Genomic DNA, 22,084 nt, shown 5'->3' with positions numbered 1-22,084 from the left:
TATTTAGCAGACTTAATAAGCATTCTTATTAATCCTATTTGTAGAAATTATTTTGATTTTTGTATATTATCATCTATAAGTAATTGTAGCTTTACTATTTCTGTCAACTTTTTTTTCTTGCCTTTCTGCCCTGGTTAGGAATTCCAACAGAAGTTTGAATAGAGGCAGTATCCAACCTTTTACTGATCCCAAAGGGAAAGTTTTCAACATTATGTATGGTGTTTGCCCTAGAATCTGGATCTTTCACCATCTTAAGGAAGTAAACTTCAATTCCCAATGGACCTTTTGTTTTTTTTAATTATGAAAGGGAGCTTCTGAATTGGCAAATGCATTGGCACACCTTAACTCCACAGGGAACAGTAGCTCCTGGGTTCAGGATCCACCCAGACCTTGCCCTATGGACCTCTTCATCAGTATGTTCATTCGTAATCTTTATGCTGACCCTTGTAATAAACTGGTAATAGTAAGTTTTAAAAAAATCATGAAAGGATGTTGAATTTTACCAAATGATTTTTCTTCTGTTTTACTAAGGTGATCATACGGTTTTTCTCATTTGCTGAGTTATAGTGATATGCAAATATTAAACCAAGTTTACATTCCTGGAATGAGCAACTTGATTGTGATGTATTATCTTTTTTTATATGTTGCTGGGTTTGACTGCCAGTATTTCATTTGAGAGTTTTGCATCTATTTTTATCAGTAGGATTGGTCCTTCTATTTTAAGGTCTGTGTCAGGTTTTGCTATCAAGATTTTTGTCATCTTATAACTCAACATTGATATTCTTCAAAGTTTGATAGTTTTGTGAGTGACCTTATGTTTGATGTTTTCTTTGAGATATGGATATTCTTTCTTTAATAGCTAGAGGGCTATTCAGATTTTTATATCTTGTGTTCATATTCTAATTTTCTAGGAAAGTGTCCATTTTGACTACATTTTCAAATTTTTTAAATTATGTTGAGTTTATTAATGTTGCAGGATTGATAGTGGTGTCTTTTTCACTCTTGGTATTGATTAGTGCCTTCTTTATTTTCTTAATTAGTCTCTAGAAGTTTTCCAATTACATTGGTCTTTAAAAGAATCAGCTTTTAGCTTTTTGATCCTCTGTTGTATGTTTTTCACTCTCCTTTATCCTTATTATTTCATTCCTACTTTATTTTTATTTATTTTGCTGTTATTCCGCCCCTCCAATTGGATAAGATGTTTGCTTAGCTGATCAATTTTAGCCTGTAATAGTAACAATCTTTATCTGTATCCAATTAGTTTTGCTATGAAGTCTTCATTACCATTCAGCAGAAAATATCAGCATTGTCCAGTAAACCAAAAGGTCTGGGTTTAATTCCTGGTCAGGACATATGCCTAGGGTGCAGGTTTGGTCCCAGTTTGGGTGCATGCAGGAAGCTGCTGATCGATGTTTTCCTCTCACACTGATGTTTCTCTCCATCTCTCTCTCCCTCCCTTATCCTCTCTCTGAAAATAAGTAAATGTTTAAAAATACAACTCTTGTGTACTCACAACTGTAAACCTCCTTTTGCCAATCCCTGTATATGTGACACTATTTGTCCTTAATATTAAGTTTCCAGATAGGAAAATGTTTCTCACTTTCTCCAATTAAACTAATAATTATATCCTTATGTACCAATTGCTTTGAACTAGAGAGACAACCTATCTGTACAAGTTAGAAATATAAGAAGACATCCATTTTTAAAAATACAAGCAGCACCAATTTTACTTCATAGTGTTTATTATAGTAAAAGTTCCTCTTGTAAAACATTAATGATTTTGGCCCATATCTTATTTTTCATTTGGCATTGGAACATTTTTACATTATTTACAAAGTAAATTGCAGGTTTTTTAATTGTACATAATTTTTTCCTCTGACCCTTGGAACATTACAGTTTCAAGTAACTAAAAACAAAAAACAAAAACACTGCAGACTAAATGTATGGAGAAGTACATATTGAACATATTTATTTACCACAGTATTTAAAAGTCCTGCTTGTTGCTTCTTAAGATTCTCATTAACATGAAGTCATTCAAGAAATCTCTGGGATTTCTCTATTATCCACAATGAGAGTGTGAATAATTCCTTCTTTCCGCTTCCCACTGCTGACAGCCTTTATGTAACAGTCATGGTTCCCAATACTGAAGTGAGTTTCCGTCCCATCATCTACAAACTCACCCTAGGCCAACAAAAGAAGGATGAATTAGTGTTCAAAAACATTAAGCTTCGTCTAGAGTATTAATACCATCTAAAAGGGTGGTGTTAATACTCTAGTGTTAATAGAGTATTAACACTCTATTAGAGTACTCTGGTGTTAATAATGAAGTACATATTAGTTAATGTTAAGCTTTGCAAAACTGTATCCAGATGATTTTATATTCGGCTATGGACTGAAAGTTTATTTGTACTCCCTACAATCTAAGAATCTTGTTTCTGAGAGAAAAAGAAAACATGCACCTCACAGCTCTGTGTCTACACCATATACTACACAGACAGAATATTTTCAAAAGTAAAAATGATAAACAGTCAGAAACAGTTACTAGTCACTTATTCTATACCAAGAACAGTTTACATGTGTCACTTCATTGCATCTTCACAATAACCCCAAAGAAGTGCTATTATCTTCATTTTATAGAAATGAAGAGGAAATTGAGGCACAGAGTGTCTAAGTAACTTGCTTACTAGCCAGTAAGGGATGGAGTGCTCTTAACCACTCTGCATGTCTGATTCCTCAGGATGTAAAGTGGTTTTACAATAAAATACACAGGTAACATAAAATCAAACACTACTCAGTCTAGACTAGCTCTGTCCAATGCAGCAGCCTCTAGCCATATGTAGCAAAATCGAGCACGAGGAGTGCAGTGAGTCTGACATGAGATACGTGATTAAGTGTCAAATCTGTACTGGATTTGGAATACTTAACATGAAACAAAGAATGTAAGATAACTCACTAATAATGTTTATATTGATTCCATATTAAGTAATACTACTTTGATAGACTGATTTAAATATATTATAAAATAAACTTCACCTTAAAACATGGCTACTAGAAAAATACACTTGAAGCTCACGTCTGTGGCTCATACTATATTTCTGTTGAATAGTACTACTGATCTGGAGTAAAAAGATAGGAGCCAAGTAGCACAGAGGATGAAGGAAGAAAAGGAGGATTAGAAGACAAAAAATGAATTAGCCAGAAAGCAAAGAAACCCCAGTCATACTCAGAACTTGGCTTTCTGGCAGCCAAAGCAGACAGAGCAAGGTCCTGTAGCTAACATTAGTTACCCAAAGAAAGCACAGCATACAACTGGGAGAGGAGCGTTTTCCCCGCTCTGAGAGGAATTTAGCCAATCGCTCTTATGGGAGGTGTACTGAACCTTCCAAAAGGACCGGGTCTGGTCCTTGAGTGCAGTGTGTTCTTTTCACTCTTTTATATTGAGCCTCAAAAAATGCCTTTATGTTGTACTTCTGTAAAGATCAATTTAGAGGGCAGGGCAATAGTTGAGAGAAAATCCCTCTAAGTAGCTTCTTGGCAATTTGACAGATACGTAATCTTAGTCACGATACTTGGAGATGAAAAGGAGAAAATAAGCTGTAACTCACAGGCAGCAAGAGCAGGTGTGCATAGTACTGGGGAGGCTGCCGGGTACAGAGCTGCCCAAATGGCCCTGCAAACTAGATTGTACTTGGAACCAGGTCATAAGGGGCTATTGTCCCACACACTTGTGGTTTCTGGTCAGTTATTGAGAAACAGCCATCATGGATTAACATTTTTAACTTCTTATTTACAACCACATTCTTAATATAAAACTATGCCTTCTTCACATTTGCACTGGAGAATTTCCTTGAGGATAGAAGGGAAATGCGATTCAAAACTGTTCATTCTCCGTCCAGAGAATTCTAGGGTAGGAAAGTAAGAACAGAAAGGACCGCTAGGTGTGGCATTGGGCACACAGTAGGTGCTCAATCCATGTTAATGGCAACCAAAGCTGTTTCAAAAGTGGTCATGAAATACTGAAGAGCTCTTCAAGCCTCTGCATAAGTCTTAGTCAGTAGATTGAACTTGGAGAGTGGCTCAAGCTCTGAGGATCAATTTTTGAGTTAGTCCTGGTTCAATTTCCCTTCAAGAATTAATACTGGGATTAAGAAAAAGAAAAGCATTCATCTTTGTAACTTTTGAATTCTGGCTTGGGCACTTCCTCACAAGCAGACAGCTGCAAGACCCGGCAGGTTCTAGGTGGTCTTAGTAAGTCCCTCTTCTCACCTTCCTATACCTACATTAGATAGAGGAGATAATGGCAGCAACTACAATTGTGCAACTTGCTAAAAATGTGACTAGAGAAGAGGGCATCTCATTCTGTAACTTTGGTGCACCTGAAGGCAGCAAGAAAGGCAGGTACCCCCTGCTTGCCAGTTGACCCCGTAACACATGGGAATTTCCACCCAGTGATTTCAGGTCCTGGTCCCACACTCCCTGCTCCCCAAAATAGTTTCTGCTTCCACTCCCTTCCTATGTTGTGTATACTACACCACTATTACTTCATTCCAGCTTGAAATTCACTCCTTTTATATCTCACCCACAGCATTAACAGTGCAAGCAGCTGACAGCAAAAGCCAAACACACCGGGGTTTAGATGGGGATCTCATCCTGCTTGGCCACAATGAGTGGGTAGCCTCTTGGCACAGCTAGTCTATAAATTCCACTTGCCTTCTGGGGGTTGTGACAGTGCCCTTTCCTGTCTGCCTTTGTGTTGTCATCTGACATTGTGTGCATCGTTTCCTTTTCAAAAACTTTGCTTTTAGGAAAGTACCATCTTTCAATTTGAGGGTATGGCGTAAAAGCCTTCTATTCAAAGTGTGGCCTGTGGATCAGCAGCACTGGCATCACCTGAGGAAATATTAAAAGTTGCATTTTAACAAGATCCTAAGTGATTCCTATGCATGCATGTTTGAAAAGTAGTGGCATAAAGCACACTTCAGGAAGATGCAATTTTGCCTGGGAAGAATTTTCTAATGTGGGAACTCTTTTTAGGAAAGAGCCAGGTCCAGGAACAGAAAGGTGGAGTGTCAGGCTGGTGCAAGTTTACAACTGAAATTGTTCCCAAACTCTTGCTGCTCAGGTACTTTCTAGGAAAGGTTTTAAGATTTCGGAGTCTGGAGTAACTCAACTCTTTTTTTTTTTCCCAACTAAGAGGATAGTGGTTTGTTGGGAAATGCCCTGTCTCATTCCAGGAACCGTAACCCCACCGACAGGCGGGAGGGCCCCAAGGCTGGAAATAATCAGGAGGCCTTGGAGAAACAGGGTCCCGAGGAGACATAACCTGCCCCCCCTGGCAGGGGCGTAGCTCCTGCCTTTCTGCTTTGCCGTGGATGACTGGTTATCAAGGACAGGTAAGTTACCTCGAGTAGAGGTATACAACCTAAGACAGATGCCAATCGAATATTGGCAGCAGACAAGAAACTGGGGGACATGGAGAAAGGGCAAAAAGGCCCTCACCTCTCAGCTCAGCTTGGACATGGCCGGAGTCCTCATTCTAGGCGAAAGAAGTCTCCTTGTCTCTTGGCGGCTCCCTCCCCCCGCCTGGCTCAGGCTTGAAACAATAAAGGAATCAGCCCTAAACCAGGTCTGGAGGTTCACAGGGAAATCAGGCCTAAAAGTAAAATCTTTAAAGTGTGCTTTGTTTTTCCCTCAAAAGCTCTAGCCAGCTCATGCTGGGAAGGAAATTTACATTATTCACAAACCCTAACCCTATTCCCTTGGGCACTCTTATGTTTACTACGCTCTCAAGTTTAGTCATCTCTTTTGTTTCCTAGTCTCCTCTCGGACCCATGTGAATTGGTGTGTTTCTGCAATTTGTTTTCTTCAAAACATCACCCATTCTCTGTGAGCATTAACATACTGATGTAATGAGATAACCTGTGCATTCCTGTTACCTAGCCCCACTGATAACCTTTTCAATAAAAGCCTTTGAACAAAGGGACTCTGGGCCTCCCCCACTAGAGGGATGTGCCACATCCCCTCTCCTGGCAAACAGAGAAGCATTTGCAACGATTCATGTTTATTCCCCTCATCTGTGACAATCCCGGGATGGGCTCTCCAGGATTCAGAGCCCTGCTCCCATCTCAGCCGGCCCCGGATGGTAACCCTCAGATCCCGGGAGCGCTGCGCTCCCCGCGATGTGCTCCATCCCTCCGACGTGGCAGTCGCTGCCCAGGCCGGGAGGAGCGGTGACCCAGGTGGCATTTCCCATGGCAGCGGGCCCTGTCTCACTGCCACGCAACACAACAGTGGTTAATTATAAAATCTTCATAATAAGAAAACGTAGCAGCATTTCAACAGTAACTTACACGCATGGTGCAAAGAGTAATCAAAATGTCAACTTACTGCTGTCTCCATTTTTTGACCATTGCACCAGACATCCATAGTATCTTTTTCTGTAAAAGTAATAAATTTTAAAATATTATAACCTATAATCTAAAGATAAAGTCAACTCTATTATTTTTTAGAAAGATTTGATACACTGGATTCCTAAAAGTCCACTAACTTTTCTCAGTTTTCAAATTCTTGTAAATTTGAAGAGACTGATTATTCTTTGTTCACAGACAAAATCAAAATGAAATAAAACAAGCTTTTAAGAGAAAATCCTGGTCCCAATAAAAATTGATGAAGACGTATTGTACAAAATAAATACTGCCCCACAATCTTTAAAGGAGGATCATACAAATCATTGTGAGGAGGGACACCCCACTTCTCACACAGACCCAGCTGGGTGGCAGCACAAACAGACCACCCCAAAATGCTGCCACAGGGTTCACGCAGGATGGGGAGCATGTCAGGGTTAGAAATTCAGCCTGACGTTTCTTACTGGATAGCACAGTAATCTCCATTCATTTTTGTCATCGTTTCAGTGTTGGGAAAAATTATTGGATCATAAGGAAAAAAAATATAGGTACACCTGGTAGAGCATGCTAAGTACAGTGCTAACACAATAGAGCCAAATGCCGCCATGACTCACCTGGGCGTTAAGTGACGCCGACATCGCTCACTTCAGGAGGTGGGTATATATGTGTGCACATGTGCACAAATGTACATGCATTTTGGGGACAGGATTCCCCGTACACACTTATTAATGTCAGTGTCCTGGCAAGTGGCAGGAGAAAAAGCAGCACTCAACAAGCAACCCGAAGATGAGCTTTGGGAATAATGACGACTACAGAGATGCTGGACCTGTGTCTGCACAAGGGGTCCAAGGGGCAGAAACTTGTCTGGGGACAAGGCTGAGGCGCTAGTCTGGCTTGACACAGGCCATCGACTCTGGAACATGGTCTAAAGAGGATTCTTTTCTCCCCATACCCGGACATGGGAGCCTCACTTAAAGGGAGGAGAAAGGACTCCGAGCCGGCGAGAGGCGGGGAAAGGCAGAGGGGCCCCTGCCGCAGCCTGAGTAGGAAGCATCTGCAGCCACCGTGTCAGGGAAACCCAGCGTGTCCCAACATGCGATCAGATCACACAGTGTTAAACCACAATGGGGGTGAAACTGGAATTTTACTTAGTATGCTTACTGAATGTGCGCATGTGCTCAAATTTTCTATAATAGCTATTATTAACATGCCTCTAAAGGACACCACTAATCCAGAAGCCATAAAAGAAACATGGAATAAATTTGACTACCCAAAAGTAAGAAAGTTTTCTGCATAAACAAAACCATACACACACATTAAGTAAAGTCATACAAGAAACGACAAAACAGGAAAAATATTCAAAACTCACAACACAGAGGGCTAAATTTAGTAATATAAGGACTCCTCCCTCACAATTAAGGAGAAAGAGGCTGACAACCCAAAAGAAAATGGGTCAAGGAACATGAACAGGCTTTATTAGAAAAGAAACTCAGAAGGGCCTTAAACACATAAAAAGGTGCTCGCCCTCACTGAATTTTGAGAAAGGCAAATAAAAGTAACACTGAAATACTATTTTTCACCTCACAAAATATCAAAAATCCAAAAATCCAACAACATGCTGTCTGGAGAACCTGTGGGGAACTAGGCAGTGGGAGTACAAAATGGTAAAAGCATTGTGGAGGGCGGCTGGGGAAAATCGAAGAAGACAAACGCAATTAATCTTTGGCCGAGCAATCCCACTTTCCCTCTTCTGAGAATTGGTCCTAAAGAGGTGTGTGCACTGTATCCCAAGAGGCATGTGACTGAACAAAGTCATTCAATACTGCTTCTAACAGTAACAGTAGAAACAGCCCAAGTGCCCATCAGTTTGGAATGAGTTAGAGAAACTATTTTATTTACTATTTAAATTCACTCTGCAGCTATGCAAAAAACTATGAGACTGTTCTTTATGTACTGATATAAGAGGATCTTCAGAATATAATAGTAAATCAATAATAAAGGTGATCTTATGTAATAAGGAAGTAATAAAATATTTATATTTGCTTGAATTGGAATAAACACTAGAAGGACTCTATTAAAAATGGGTTACCTTGGACATTTCTTGTAGCAACATTTTTTTTCTGATATGCCTTCTGACATTGTGTGCCTTGGGCAAGGGGAACAAAAGAGAAAAATAAACAAATGGGACTACATCGAACTACAAAGTTTTTGCGCAGCCTTGGCGGGCTGAATGGCAGGCTGCAAACTGAAAGGCTACCCGTTCAATTCCTGGTCCGGGAACATACCTGGGTTGCTTGATGTTTCTCTCCCTCTCTTTCTCCCTCTCTTCTCCTCTCTCCAAAAATAAGTACATAAAATCTTTTAAAAAATAAAAATTTTAAAATAAAAAAAAAGTTTTTGCACAGCAAAGGCAACCATCAATAAAATGAAAAGGGAATCCACTGAATGAATGAACATATTCACCAATGATACTTCTAATAAGGGGTTAATGTCCAAATTTTATAAAGAACTTATAAAACTCAACACCAAAAAAAAGTTCCAATTAAAAAATAGGCAAAGGACCTGAACAGACACTTCTTCAAAGAGGACATAGAGATGGCCAATAGACATAAGAAAAGATGCTCAATGCCACTAATCATCAAAGAAATGCAAATTAAAACCACAAGGAGATATACCTCATAGCTGTCAGAATGGCTACCATTAATAAACAAACAAAAAACAAGTGCTGACGAGGATGTGGAGAAAAGAGGATCTTCATGCGCTGTTGGTGGGAATGCAGACTGGTGCAGCCACTGTGGAAAACATTGTGGAGATACCTCAAAAATTAAAAATGGAACTGCCTATGACTCAGCAATTCCACTTCTGGGAATATATTAGAAAAAACCTGAAACAATAATTCAAAAGAATATATGCACCCCTATGTTCACTGCAGTGTTATTTACAATAGCCAAGATTTAGAAGCAGCCCAAGTGCCCATCAGTAGATGAGTAGATAAAAAAGCTGTGGTCCATTTACACAACGAAATGCTACTCGGCCATAAAAAAGAAGGAAATCTTAACTTTTGTGACAGCATGGATCAACCCAGCGAGTATTATGCTAAGTAAAATAAGCTAGTCAGCAAAAGACAAGTACCAGATGATTTCACAACATGTGGAATCTAATGAGCAAAATAAACTAACAAACAAATTTTTTTAAGTGGCTATATTTATGGAGTAAACAGAGTGGACAGGAATAGCATTAGAAGCATGGTTTCTCCATGTATCTTTTTATATCATTTTTATTTCTGAATTACATATCACTTATTCAAAAATACATGTTATATCCTGACCAGTGTGGCTTATTTGGGCAGCATCCACAAAGTGAAAGGTCACTGGTTTGATTCCCAGTCAGGGCACATGCCTGGGTTGCGGGTTCGGTCCTAGTTCAGGACATGTACGAGAGGCAACTGATCAATGTCTCTCTCATGCATCGATGTCTCTCTCCCTCTTCCTCTTTTTCTCCCTCCCTTCCCCTCTCTCTAAAAAGAAATAAATAAAATCTAAAAAACAAAATCAAAAATAAATATGTGTTATAAAAGAACATGTTGATCTGATAAAGCATCAAATCAGTTACATCTCAGGAGTGGATTCAGTGAGTCAAACGAGGTACTGAAGCATGTTCATCTTGGAGCCTGTCCTCTCTGCCTACCTGCAGATTCCATTGGCCCATGTGACCAACAGCTCTGGAGTCTACATCCCAAGCAGCAATGCACAAGGTTTCAGAACAGAAAGAAATTCCTCCCAGCATGAAGTTCAGCATAACAGTACTTTCCTCTTGCTGTCTTTCTTTTCCCCTCCCAGTGTTCAGCAGTGTGGCGACTACCAGGCCTAACAATGCTGACCGGCGCTATCTTCAGGCCCCCCCGGGTACCTCCCATCTTTTGGGTGTTGAAAAAGAAGGTACAGGATCTCTGAGGTCAGAGAGGCCTGTGTTCAAATCCCAGCTTCATGATTTACTGGCAGGACGCTTCTGCAAGTCACCACCAGTCTGAGTCTCAATTAGCCTCAGTTTCCTCATGGGTAAAATATGAAGACGATACCATTTTTCTTGTAGACTGTTACAAGGATTAGAAATAATTTACATAAAAGGCCTAGCATAGTATCTGACATGAGAGATAATATGGTCTCTCAGGATATTGTACTGTTTTTGTTATTAAGAGCTTTTTCTGGCCTTGCTCTGTTTTAACTTCTTAATGTAAAATTTAGAAAGCTACATAAATATGGTTACTTGAAATCTGTCAAATAGTAAGTATGGAGGTAGCTTTCATCCCAAGACTCTAGGTAAGTCCATTGTTTGCCCATGTGTAACAGTAATAACCACAAATAATGTTTTAGAAGAACTCGCTACTATGAGATACATTGATGTGTTTTTTTATGTACTCTATTAAGCTTCATCCACGCTACTCTGCAAGGGAGGCACTATTATTATCCCCATTTTACAGATGAGGAAAACAGGGCTCAGGGGGTAAGTAATGTGTCCGTCACACAGCTATGACCCAGGAGCCTGCATGCTTCATCACTGATTTGCAAAATGCAGGCCTTAGTTGGAAGAGTCTGGGATTTGGTGGATCCTGTAAGTGGAAGCTCAAGCAATAGGAATCCTCCAGACAATTTTGCTCTCACGTCAGTAAACAGTTCTTGCCCTGTCCTTTTACCAGATCAGCAAAAGGGACAAGTTTGGGCTGAATTTTTCTCTTTTAGGCTCAAAAGGAGCTGTAAATGGATAAAGAGGAGTGAAGACAGACAAGGAGTGGAAGGAGGAAATGAAGAGATTTTAAAGGCCAACAGAAGCCACAGTGGATATGCAGACTCTTGGGCATTTAAAAGAAAACTAACCATAAGATAGGCATAGGTTAGGTAGCCTATTCCATTTTGCCTATGAAAAGTTGACTGTATTACAATATTGGGAAAGTAGCTGATTAAGTCTCTAAAATTATTTTAAAGGCTTGGTTTCATCATATGAAACCCAGTATGTTAAAATGTAATGACGCTAATTCTAACCCTTTCAAAACCAAAATTTCCATTAGTAAGTAATGAGATAGAAAAGTTCTCAAACTTTATTGTAAAGTGAGGCACTACATTACTAAACACATCATTGTGAAATTTTGAAAAATAAAGATGAACCTCCAAAAGCTTCCAAAAACTAAATATACTCTTACTATATGATCCAGAAATCAAGCTCCTAGTTATTTATCCAACTGCTTAAAAAATTTATGTCCACAAATGCACAGAAATATTTATATAGCTATTCATAACAGCCAAAAATTGGAAGTAACCAAGGTGAACGGATAAACAAACTGGCTATTCCATACAATGGGATATTATTCACAATAAGAGATCAGCTATCAAGGCCTGAAAAAGACATTGCTAAGAAAAAAGCTCGTCTGGAAAAACTACATGTAATATGATTCCAACTATGTGACATTCGCAAAAGGCAAACTATAGAAACAGCAAAAAGATCAGTGGTTGCCAGGTGCTGGGAGAGGAATGAGGAGAGAGATGAACAGGGAAGAGCATGGGATTTTTAAGGCAGTGAAACTATTCCATATGATACTGTAATCCTGGAATATGACACTATACATTTGGCGAAACCCACAGAATGTACAATGCAGGAGTGAACTCTAGTGTAAGGTTGGATTTTAGTAAATAATGTGTCAATATTGATTTGCTAATTGTAATGAATGCACCACACCAATGCAAGATGTCAATAACAGGGAAAACTGAGAGGAAAGTAGGGAGGGAGAGGGAGAAGGGAAGAGAGAAGGAAACAGCAATGTGAGAGAAACATCAACTGGTTCCCTCCCATCTGTGCCCTGACATGGGGATCGAACCCGCAACCCAGGTATGCACCCTGACCAAGGATGGAACCTGCAAACTTTTGGTTACCGGAGGATACTCCAAGCAACCGAGCCACACCAGCCAGTGCTCAACGTACTTTTTGACAGAAACAGATTATGTCTGAAGACAGTGGAGTAATATACCTAAGATATTTTTAAAATTTCTTTATTGATTTGAGAGAGAGAGAATAATCGATTTTGTGGTTCCACTTATCTACGCATTCATTCGTTGCTTCTTGTATGTATCCTGATTGGAGATTGAATCCGTAACCTTGGTGTACTGGGATAATGCTCTAACTAACTGAGTTACCTGGCCAGGGCTCTAAGATACTTAAGGAAAGAAAATGTGAGCCAAAAATATTATATCTAACCAGGTTGACCTCCAAGTATAAGTGATACAAATGTCACCAACATGCCAGAACTCAGGCAATATTGTTAATATTCCTAAGGAATATACTAGGGAACAAGTTTCAGACAAGCAAAATGATCATAGAAGAGTAATATAATGACGTAGAGAACTAAGTATAGGTGGGAAGGAACAGAGCATAGTATATAATGGCTCTATGTTCATAGAGTAAATTGGAAAATGATAAGCAAAAAATGTTTTAAATTTTTTTGGTAATCACATTAATGGTGGTAGTATTTGTGATGTTAATGAAAACTATGTGTGTTATGTGGCACAAAGCAAATAAGTAATTATGTCATATGCTAATTGCCTCCTTCTTTGTGTCCTTGAGAAAGATTCTCAGTGTGGAAGAAAGGACATATAGATGTTAGATGAAGTCCATCCATCCATCCGTCCATCCGTCCGTCCATCCATCCAGCTATCCATTCATCTATGTAATTTCCTTGCTTCATACACTGAAAACCAAGATAGTAAATGTGCATCCTTAAGGTATGTTTACATTATGTTCTTGAATTAGTACTATTTCCCTCTAAGAAAAATCAGGTCTTTTTGGAAAAACAGGTGATTCCAGCTCTAGGCAGGAAATTTTCAAAATGATGAGCCTAGGGCATCTTGTCATACCAGATAGCAAGTAAACTATCAAAGGATGTGTCAAAAGGACTCAGGAGCCAATCTAAGGAGCATCCCACTGGCCAAAAAAGGGGAAAATTTGAGCATCAATAAAGATAACACCTGAAATGTATAGAAATACATAAAAAAAATTTAAATCCATGAGTTAATAATGATTTTTAAAAACCTAAATAATCACCTTTTGGAGGAAAATAAGGAGGCAATTCAATATATTGAAAACGAATAAAGGGAAAAGAAGCAGTTCCCTCCCTCCCTCCCCCCTCCTTCTCCCCTCCCTCCCTCCCCCCTCCCTCCCCCCTCCCTCCCCCCCTCCCTCCCTAGGACATGCTTCTGGATTTTACAGAGAAGGGAGGGGAGGGAGATAGACAAACATCCATGTGAGAGAGAAACATCATTCTGTTGCCTCTTGTATGTGCTTCCATTGGGGACAAACTTGCAAGCTAGACATGTGCCCTGACTGGGAATGAAACCCATGACCTTTCAGTTTATAGGACAGTGCTCCAACCAACTGAGCCATACCAGCCAGTTCCTGAATTTCTTATACAAATTTTACCACTGTGTAACTAAATAGTAGATAACAAGAAGTTTTTCATTAAAGAAGTATTTCAGCTAATGAATAAATGATAGAATCAGAATACCACATTTGGTAAGTGCTAATGAATTAATGGATATAGGCACTAGGCATTAATGGTTGTAAATGTCAAAAAAAAATTGACAATACCATGTGCCTCTTGATATAACAAACTATAAAGTGGTCTTGCCAGGAAAAATAAAAAATCCAAACAAACCTACATTTGACCAATTCTTCAGAGTAAACTACCAATGTACAGGAAATAGTAAGACAGAGGAACATCACAGGAATGCAATCAACAAGATCCAGACCACAGGAAACTCTTCAAGACAAACTGACCCAGTTTCTTTAATACATAAGGTGTACAAGAGTTTCTGGGGTTTTTTTCCCCCTAACTAAATGCATTTATGACTTAAACATTTTTCATCCTTAAAAAAAAATTAAGAGTCATTTGCCAGCACTGGACTGGACTGTAGAATCCTGAAGACATAGACAAGGTCTCTGCATCCATGTGTCCTCAGTGCCTGGTACACTAACCACCATTTAGTAGACACTCAATATTATCTAAGTAAATAAATCAGTGAATTAACGAGATGTTTTAAACAGTCTTAACTTTAGTGATATGAGGAGGAAAACAAGGAGAAACTAGAAGAGAGAAAAAGTAGTAATTGGTAAATATTTGTCCTGCAAGGTTTGAGGGCCAACAGAAACTGTGAACAGAGATGTTAATCTATAACAACAGGATTTAGCTTAAAGCACAATGGCTTGTTAGTTTTTATTTTTTAATCTGCTTTATCTGGACTCTGACAATTTTGATCTGCTGCAGTCCTAAACCTATCGCCACCTAGAGAAAAATTCCCTTCTTATTGATGAATCTTAAACTTTCAACTGCCTTTAGACATACCTTTAAAGTGAAATAACCACTTTAATAAGAGAAAAGCCTGAACTCACATATGAAGAATCCACATTAACAAAATCAACTTTCTCTGTATACCATATTTAAAAAGTAACATGAAATATCAAAGAACAAATGTCTATACCAATATCTGTTTTTTTAAACCCAAGTTTATAATCCTCATATCCATCATTATAAAATCTGTCTCTCATATATTTTATATATACATCAATTTATTAAATGACTACTTCATTCACACAGAACACATTAAAAATACACCTGCACTTACACTCCCGCTAGTCAAAGCTTCCATAAAAGGTCTTGACAGTTAGAGAAACTAATTGAACAGCCACCACAAAAGCCAATAAATTCTGAAGAAACAACAATTCACTTACCCAACACAACTCTAAAGTCCTCACCATCCAAATGTAATACCCAAGTATTGGTGGTTTTTGATCTGTTCTCCATATACTTCTTGAGACTTTTCCCATTAATTTCCAGAGTATATTCATAAGCAAAACCACTGACAGCATCTATATTTATGGTTGCTTTTGTCTTTGCAGCTCCAACATAGAAGGTTTCTTTGCCCACTAATTTGAACATCCATTCTTTTCTTATCTCCTCCTAAGTAATAAAACAGAAAATTGAAAAAGCACAAATGGGAGAAAATTTAATATTTAATTTTAGAAAAATAGAATTAAAGTGAGCAAATGACAATGCTAGTTAGACATAATTTTATTAATTTGTGATGCAACAGTTTTAGAAAATAAAGGCATTTTAAAAGTTTAAATATTAGATGTTATAGTCTATGAATTCTGTAACTATTACTAGATTGCCTTGTACAGCAAAATGATGTAGGCCAAAATATAAAGAGAACCACTTTAATAAGAGAAAAGCCGGAACTCGTATATGAAGAATCTACATTAACGAAATCAACTTTCTCTGTATACCATATTTACAAAGTAACAAGTTTTTTCCTACCTTCCCATCTACATATACCACTCGTTTGCCAGATGTAGTCCCATGTTCAAATTCAATCTTATGGACTCCATCACTTAGAGCAACATCCCAAACAGCGACAAGATCTGTCATTTTTTCCAGGCTATACGGAGGGCTAAGGGAATAAAATACAGCAATTACAATAGGCCAAAGACAATAATAGACTAGCCAATTAATCCGTCCAAGATGAAAACAGATTTTTAAAACCCCTGAAATTACAAAATATTAAAGTAATATTACCTAAGAAATCCTATATGTACATGTAACTATCTTCTCCCTCCTAGATACTCTTCCTTTAAGATAAAAGTACTTTATATGGGTACACAGTCGGATAATTCCAAAGTCACCTTAATATTAACAGGATTAAGAATCTAACAGTTTATCCATGACAGTATTCTAAGCTTGGCTACAGAATAATGCTTGGAAAGGTCAGTAAGAAGTCTCTACTTCTCCCTCCCCTCATTTAAAAAGCACACTATTTAATTTTGGATTTTCTTTTCCAGATCTAAGCACTCCGAAACAAGAATTCTACAAAACTTTCATTCTTAAACCAATGACTTGGAATTAATTCTAACAACAACAACCACCAAAAAAAAGGTTCTAATTCATTAAAGTAAGACTGAGAAGTCATGGAAGAAATGTCCTATAATACAAAGTACATCAACTGTAATAGAATAAACATGATTTATAAATTTAAAATAAAATAAAAACCAAGTACAATGTTATGGAAAATAGTAACTCATCATTACTACAGGAAACCTTATTAAAAAAATAAAGGATTCTATTTACTCAGAAGTTCCTAGACCAACTTAAACACATATTTTAATATAAAACATATATTAAAACATAATATAAACATTTTAATATAAAACATGTATTCTATGTAAATGACATGTATAATACAAATATAACAGATAAATAATATTTTGGTATTGATACAGGTTTTTAGCTTTGAGAGAAGTAACATTACAGCATTAATGATCATAGCTAACAGGTGAGTGCTTACTGTGTGCCAGTCACTGTTCTGAGAGCTTTACATACAGTAATTCATGGAATCCTCACCATGAGACAGGTATTGTTATTATCCCTATTTTAATGATGAGGAAACTGAGGCTCAAAGAGGCTCGGAGCTTGTCTTAGGTCACAATGACAGTAAGTGGCAGATGGGATTTAAACTTAGGACTCTGGCTCCAGAGGCTGTTCTCTTAACTACATCCTACTCTTCATTCCCTCTAATCTACTTTGTGTGTTCCATAGCAGAGATACTAAATGGGCTTTGTATCATTTTGAAGTGATTGCCAAGAACTTTGTGCTGAGAGCGATCTGGAGATCCTATATCAAGTCCTATAAAAGATGCCACGTTAGTGATGGCCACCTTCATACCAGGTGTTTACTACCCGTGCTCTACATCACAGAAAAGCAAAACCGTGCATTCTGCAATTTTACAAAATATGTCCTTTAAAAAGTAGCCTGGGTAAATAACTCTTCTGAATGATTAAAACAATCTTGAAAGTTCCAAAAGCTAGTTTTATTGCAATGCAAGACATTTACCTTTCATCATCTTCAAAGATAGGACTGTCATCTCCAGATGCCATGGTTGGCAAAACAGTCTTTAATCCAATTAGCAGCCAGGAAAGAAAAAAGCAGAATTGCAGGCAAGAAAGATTGAGAGCAACAAAGATGACATCTGCGATGGGTTTTTCTAACTTTGCAACCCATTTCTTAAATTGCATGCAGTTTCTGATGAAACAGCTTTTACATACATTAGAATTGCAATCACTAATTTTTAGGAAAAGAAGTCATGTAAATTGACTAATCATATTTTTCTGTTATGGATTTATAATTTCCTAAAACTAGAGAACAAGCTCCAGTTTATTTTAAGGATTGTATCACACCAGAGCTTCAAGAGACCCAGAGGTCCTCTGGGTCCCACACTTCTCAAACTGAGGCAGAAGAAGCCTCGTGGATATGAGGCAGCGGGTCAGAGAATACATAAAACTCCAGGAGAGACAGAATGCATCTCCTGGAAGCATCAATGTTACAGGTGACAAATGTTAAATTTGTCACCACAAATTTAAAATGCAGTCTTTATATTAAACTTTAGAAGGCCACATTATGGTAGAATATCTGATTTTTAAAATTTTTAGATAATTTCAAAGAAATGTTGAGTTTGCAGGAAGCAGCCAAGAATATGCTAGTTTTCTTTGTAAGAGCAAACAGAATTTATCCCTTTACTCAAGCGCACTTAATATACTAGTGCCAATAATGAATTCACAGAAGTTATGTGGCTTGCTCAGGTCACTAGCAGGGCCCAGGCAAAACTAGAGCCCAGTGCTTCTGCGCAACTGACTACACAGTAAGGGGGCAGTAATGCTAATTGAGTGTTTTTATTGAGATCAGAAGGAGAAATACACTCATATACATAGGAAACCCTCCACATTTGAAGACTTGGGATTAATGGTACTACCCCTGCCAAACCTACTAAAAAAACAGGCACACTCATTTTTGCTCCCAAAATCTACCCTAGCCTAGCTCTCTCCTTATAGATACCCAAGGATGCTTGCTCCTTGTTAAAAATGAGAGATCACCAACCTTTGGCTAAAAATAGCCAGAAGCCACAAGTTGTTTTTTAAAAAATGTTACGAGATTAGCATCCATAAAAGCAATATAACAGGAAAAAAAAAAAAGCAAAGATTTTTAGAATGAAAACTAGGTAAATATTCAAAATACTTTGTATCTAAAATGAACCCCTCTTTTTTTTATTAGCACCTTACAACTATCTACATTATTGTAGAAAAATCTGCGTACACTATTGTAGATAGTTGTAAGGTGCTAATTTGTAGATTTTTCTACAAATTTGTCGATTTTTCAATTTGTAGATTTTTCTAGTCTTAAGAAGCCCTAGCATATCTCCTGTGAAAGTGGAGGGTATCCTACAACTATGAAAGCAAAGAGTATACAAAGCAATAGAGTAAGCCAAACAGCATAATAGCAACTTGGATAAGGCATCCTTTGCAGCATAGTGGACTTAGGGATATTATTCAAACTGCTCTACAACTTTTAGAGGCTTAAGAAAGTTCAGTAATTTCAGCATTCAAACTTGAAAGAATTGCCCAGTTATGCATTTTAAGCAACTTCAAGTATTATCATACCAAGATAAGGCATGGTACCATCTTAACTATAACGACTTCTCATATAGGTATAAAAAAATCAACACAGCACATTAAAAGGGAGGTTAGAAATCAAGATAACATTTAAAAACTTCTTTTTATTGAAATTATCAACATTCATTCATATAGTCAACATTTATTTATGGAATACTTGTTTAAGGTGTAAAAAATTTTTGGAAATAGTGATGATGGTTGAACAACACTTGACTGACTGTATTTAATGTTACTGAATTGTTAACTCTTACAAGTGGCACATTTTATGTCATATATATTTTACCATCACTTTAAAAAAGTGTAATATACCAAAAAAATTGAATTGCACAATTTAAATGTGTGAATTATGTGGTATATGAATTATATATCAATAAAGTTGTTAAAAAAAATAAAAGACCCAGGTGCCCTGCCAGTAGTGTTTCTTGGAATGTGATATCACTTATAGTCAAGGGATGATCACAGCTGACCCTGCCCCTAATTCCTACCTTACTCATTTGAATGAGAAATTGCTGTCACACACTGATCTCTAACTTACAAATTGGACTTAATAAACACATGTCATATTCTAAATTCATCCACCATGGTAACAGTTATCAGTCACGTATATGCCGGGCACTAAACTGGGCACTAAGCTCAGGCTGAGGGACTCCACAGAGACCAAAAGATGATGACAGCACAGCCACAGGGGTGTCTTGTAAAGGGAGTAAAAGACAGAATGGGCCCACAGAGAAAGGATCCTAACCCTGCCAAATGTGCGGGAAGGCCAGGGAAGTTCTTGGTTTAAAATCTGGAGAAAAGGAATGAAGGTATTGATTAACTCTAAGACATATTTTTTAGGATCATGTGACCAAAAAGGAAAATGATCATGACAAAGAAAAATTCCTTCTATTTTAGCACAGAACTTTTAAAATGCAAATGAAAAGGATGGAAAAACAAATTCCCTTTATTTGTAGTGATGAGGATAAGGTCACTCACTCGAAGTGTTTTACAAGTTTTTAAAGAAAGCTCTTGATTATCTAGGGACTACCTATCACCATAATCTTTTAAAATCCCTTTCCTTGCAACCCAACACCCATGTTTCAGAGTATGACTTAAACATTAAAACGTATCCACAATTCATATAACCCCAGTTTGAATTTTAACTTAGATTTAACTTAGATTTAACTGTATCGGGACTGCAGTAGTTTGTCCAAGCTAAACCTAAATCAGTTTTTAAAATTACTAATATACTCATAGTTCCCCTTTCAGCAAAAGCTCTGGTTCTGGGTACAGCCAGCCACAAGGCAGGTCACTCTAACAAACTGGTATTGACATTTTGCCCCCTGTCTCCTGTGACACACTGGGACCTACAACGAAGTTGGTTAGATAGTTCCTTGAACCAGATATTCTCAAATGTTAGCGGAGGTACAAAAAAAACACAACACAACACAACACAACACAACATGAGAATAACTCTTCTAAGAAGCAATTCTCAATGTATATATACTACAAGCCTTATAGAGGAGTCATTGTAAAAAATGATGCTCAAAAAACCAGACAGAACAGTGCTAACAAATTGCTTTTGTAATAGCTTAAAACGGAAAACCACCTGTATGTTCACCATCAGGGAGGGAATCCATTAAGTAAATCACAGTCCTGTCACTCAACAAACTGAAGGTCAAGCCCGGGCCAGACTCCAGGGAAGGATGCAGAGGTCATCCTGGCACACAGGATCACGGTCTAGTGCGGTCAATAAGAAGAAACGTAGAAAAATATTTAAAGCCGAAGGTAGATGCTCATGATGTATTAAGAGAAAGAAGTTACAGCACTTTCTGACCCAGGTCCTGCAAAAACGTAGTCTGATATTGCTTATAGGGAAAAGGAAGGAAATACACCTTGATGCCAACCCAGGTGGTCTCTGGGCTGCACCCGTGCACGGATTCGGCTCAGGTGCTTCCTTCCTTGTGCTTTTCTTTTCCACTTTTTCGACAGCGATAGGTACAATCTTAACTTTACAGCTGGGGGACAAGGCCGGAGGCTGGAGCAGCTGGTCGCAGCGCCTGGCCGGGCAGAGGCGCGCCAACCCCGGGTCCCCACCTCTGACCACGGCTGGGCCGGCCGTTAGGAGACGCCCGGAACACACTCCGGTGGGCGCGGTGCCTCGCCGCGGGCTTGCAGGGGCCACGTAGACACCACCTCCCGGCTCGCAGCGCCTACCGCCGCCACGGGGAGATGGCGGCCGCCCGCGCTAGAGGGGGCGCCCGGGCCTGAGCGCAGGGGCTTCCGGGGGCCGAGCCGCGGCGCCCCACGTGGGCCTCGAGTCTCACCTGTACGCAGTGGGCGGTGGGAGGCTCTGGGCCAGGCCACAGTTCGGTACGGCCTCGGGCACGTACGCCAGCGGGACTTCTCCCTTTGTCGAGAACCAGACGCAGCTTCCGCGGAAGCTGAAGCTCGGCGAGCGCGAATACCAAGCGCGCCGGTTTGTCGCGCTTCAGGTCCCCTAGGGTGCCCAGCGCAGGCCGCCGGCCGCTCGCCGCACGGCAATCCAGCCCCGCCCGCCGCTCTGCGGATGGCTTTTCGCTTTCGGCAGAGGCCCTTCCACAACCCCCACCCAAGAAACACAGCCCCGCGCTGCATCCAGTCACCCAGCCAACAGTGTTGGGAAGAACCACCAGATGGCTGGCGCTGGGCTGGAGGCTGGGGATGATAACCTGGTGGGGCTAAAACGGCCCCTGTGCGTGCGCTGAAGACACCGGGCAGGTCAACCTGATGAGGGTATTTGCTCCTTGAAACCTCTTCATGGGTTCTGATTACTTCTTTAGTTTAGAGATGCAAACTCCTTTTGGGAGGCATAAGGCCCCGCATGTGATGTAGTTCTTGGCCTACCTGGCTTCATTTAGAAAATCAGATGATGCAAGCTCGAGCTCCCCTCAGGGCCTCCATAATGTTCCTGGCTTCTTCCCTTAGGTAATATCCATTTTGTTGTTGAGATTCCAAGGGTGTCCAACCTTTTGGTATCTCGGCCACACTGGAAGAAAAAGAATTGTCTTGGGCCACACATTAAATACATAGCTACACGTAATCACAAAAAAGCTCATAGTGTTTTAAGTAAATTTACAATTTTGTGTTGGGCTGCATTCACAGCCATCCTGGGATCCACG

The 22,084-nt window shown here is 39.2% G+C and overlaps 1 protein-coding gene across 6 annotated transcripts; it reads right to left on the bottom strand.

Annotated features, from left to right (window-relative positions):
* Positions 1-1,786: 1,786 nt before the first annotated feature.
* Positions 1,787-21,371, bottom strand: FAIM (Fas apoptotic inhibitory molecule). 6 transcript variants are annotated; one of them, XM_054595208.1, is made up of 6 exons: positions 21,251-21,371; positions 20,533-20,663; positions 15,763-15,895; positions 15,177-15,405; positions 6,388-6,437; positions 1,787-2,181 (listed from the first exon to the last, which is right to left on the bottom strand). In XM_054595208.1, exons 3-6 carry the CDS (start codon positions 15,871-15,873, stop codon positions 2,035-2,037), a joined length of 537 nt encoding a protein of 178 aa, XP_054451183.1. In that variant the 5' UTR covers positions 15,874-15,895; positions 20,533-20,663; positions 21,251-21,371; the 3' UTR covers positions 1,787-2,034. The 6 variants fall into 6 exon arrangements, with proteins under 6 accessions (XP_054451183.1, XP_054451184.1, XP_054451185.1 ...); XM_054595209.1 differs by lacking the exon at positions 21,251-21,371 and adding an exon at positions 20,831-21,167; XM_054595212.1 differs by lacking the exons at positions 20,533-20,663; positions 21,251-21,371 and adding exons at positions 8,690-8,762; positions 17,332-17,380 and having other exon boundaries at positions 2,046-2,181.
* Positions 21,372-22,084: the final 713 nt, after the last annotated feature.

Source organism: Pteronotus mesoamericanus, unplaced genomic scaffold (assembly GCF_021234165.1).
Source record: "Pteronotus mesoamericanus isolate MK-2021 breed Mesoamerican mustached bat unplaced genomic scaffold, CSHL_Meso_final scaffold_54, whole genome shotgun sequence".
Lineage (NCBI taxonomy): Eukaryota > Metazoa > Chordata > Mammalia > Chiroptera > Mormoopidae > Pteronotus > Pteronotus mesoamericanus.
The sequence above is the reverse complement of the archived record's forward strand: the minus strand, read 5'-3'. Positions and strand labels throughout refer to the sequence as shown.

What these genes read in the sequence shown, in the direction of transcription:
- FAIM (XM_054595207.1), bottom strand. Translation starts at nt 17,375, where the DNA reads ATGGCATCTGGAGATGACAGTCCTATCTTTGAAGATGATGAAAG. An exon ending in ATCTTTGAAGATGATGAAAG is followed by an intron (nt 15,896 to 17,331) that starts GTAAATGTCTTG and finishes TTATTCCCTTAG; the next exon opens with CCCTCCGTATAGCCTGGAAA. An exon ending in GGACTTTAGAGTTGTGTTGG is followed by an intron (nt 6,438 to 15,176) that starts GTAAGTGAATTG and finishes TTACTTTTACAG; the next exon opens with AAAAAGATACTATGGATGTC.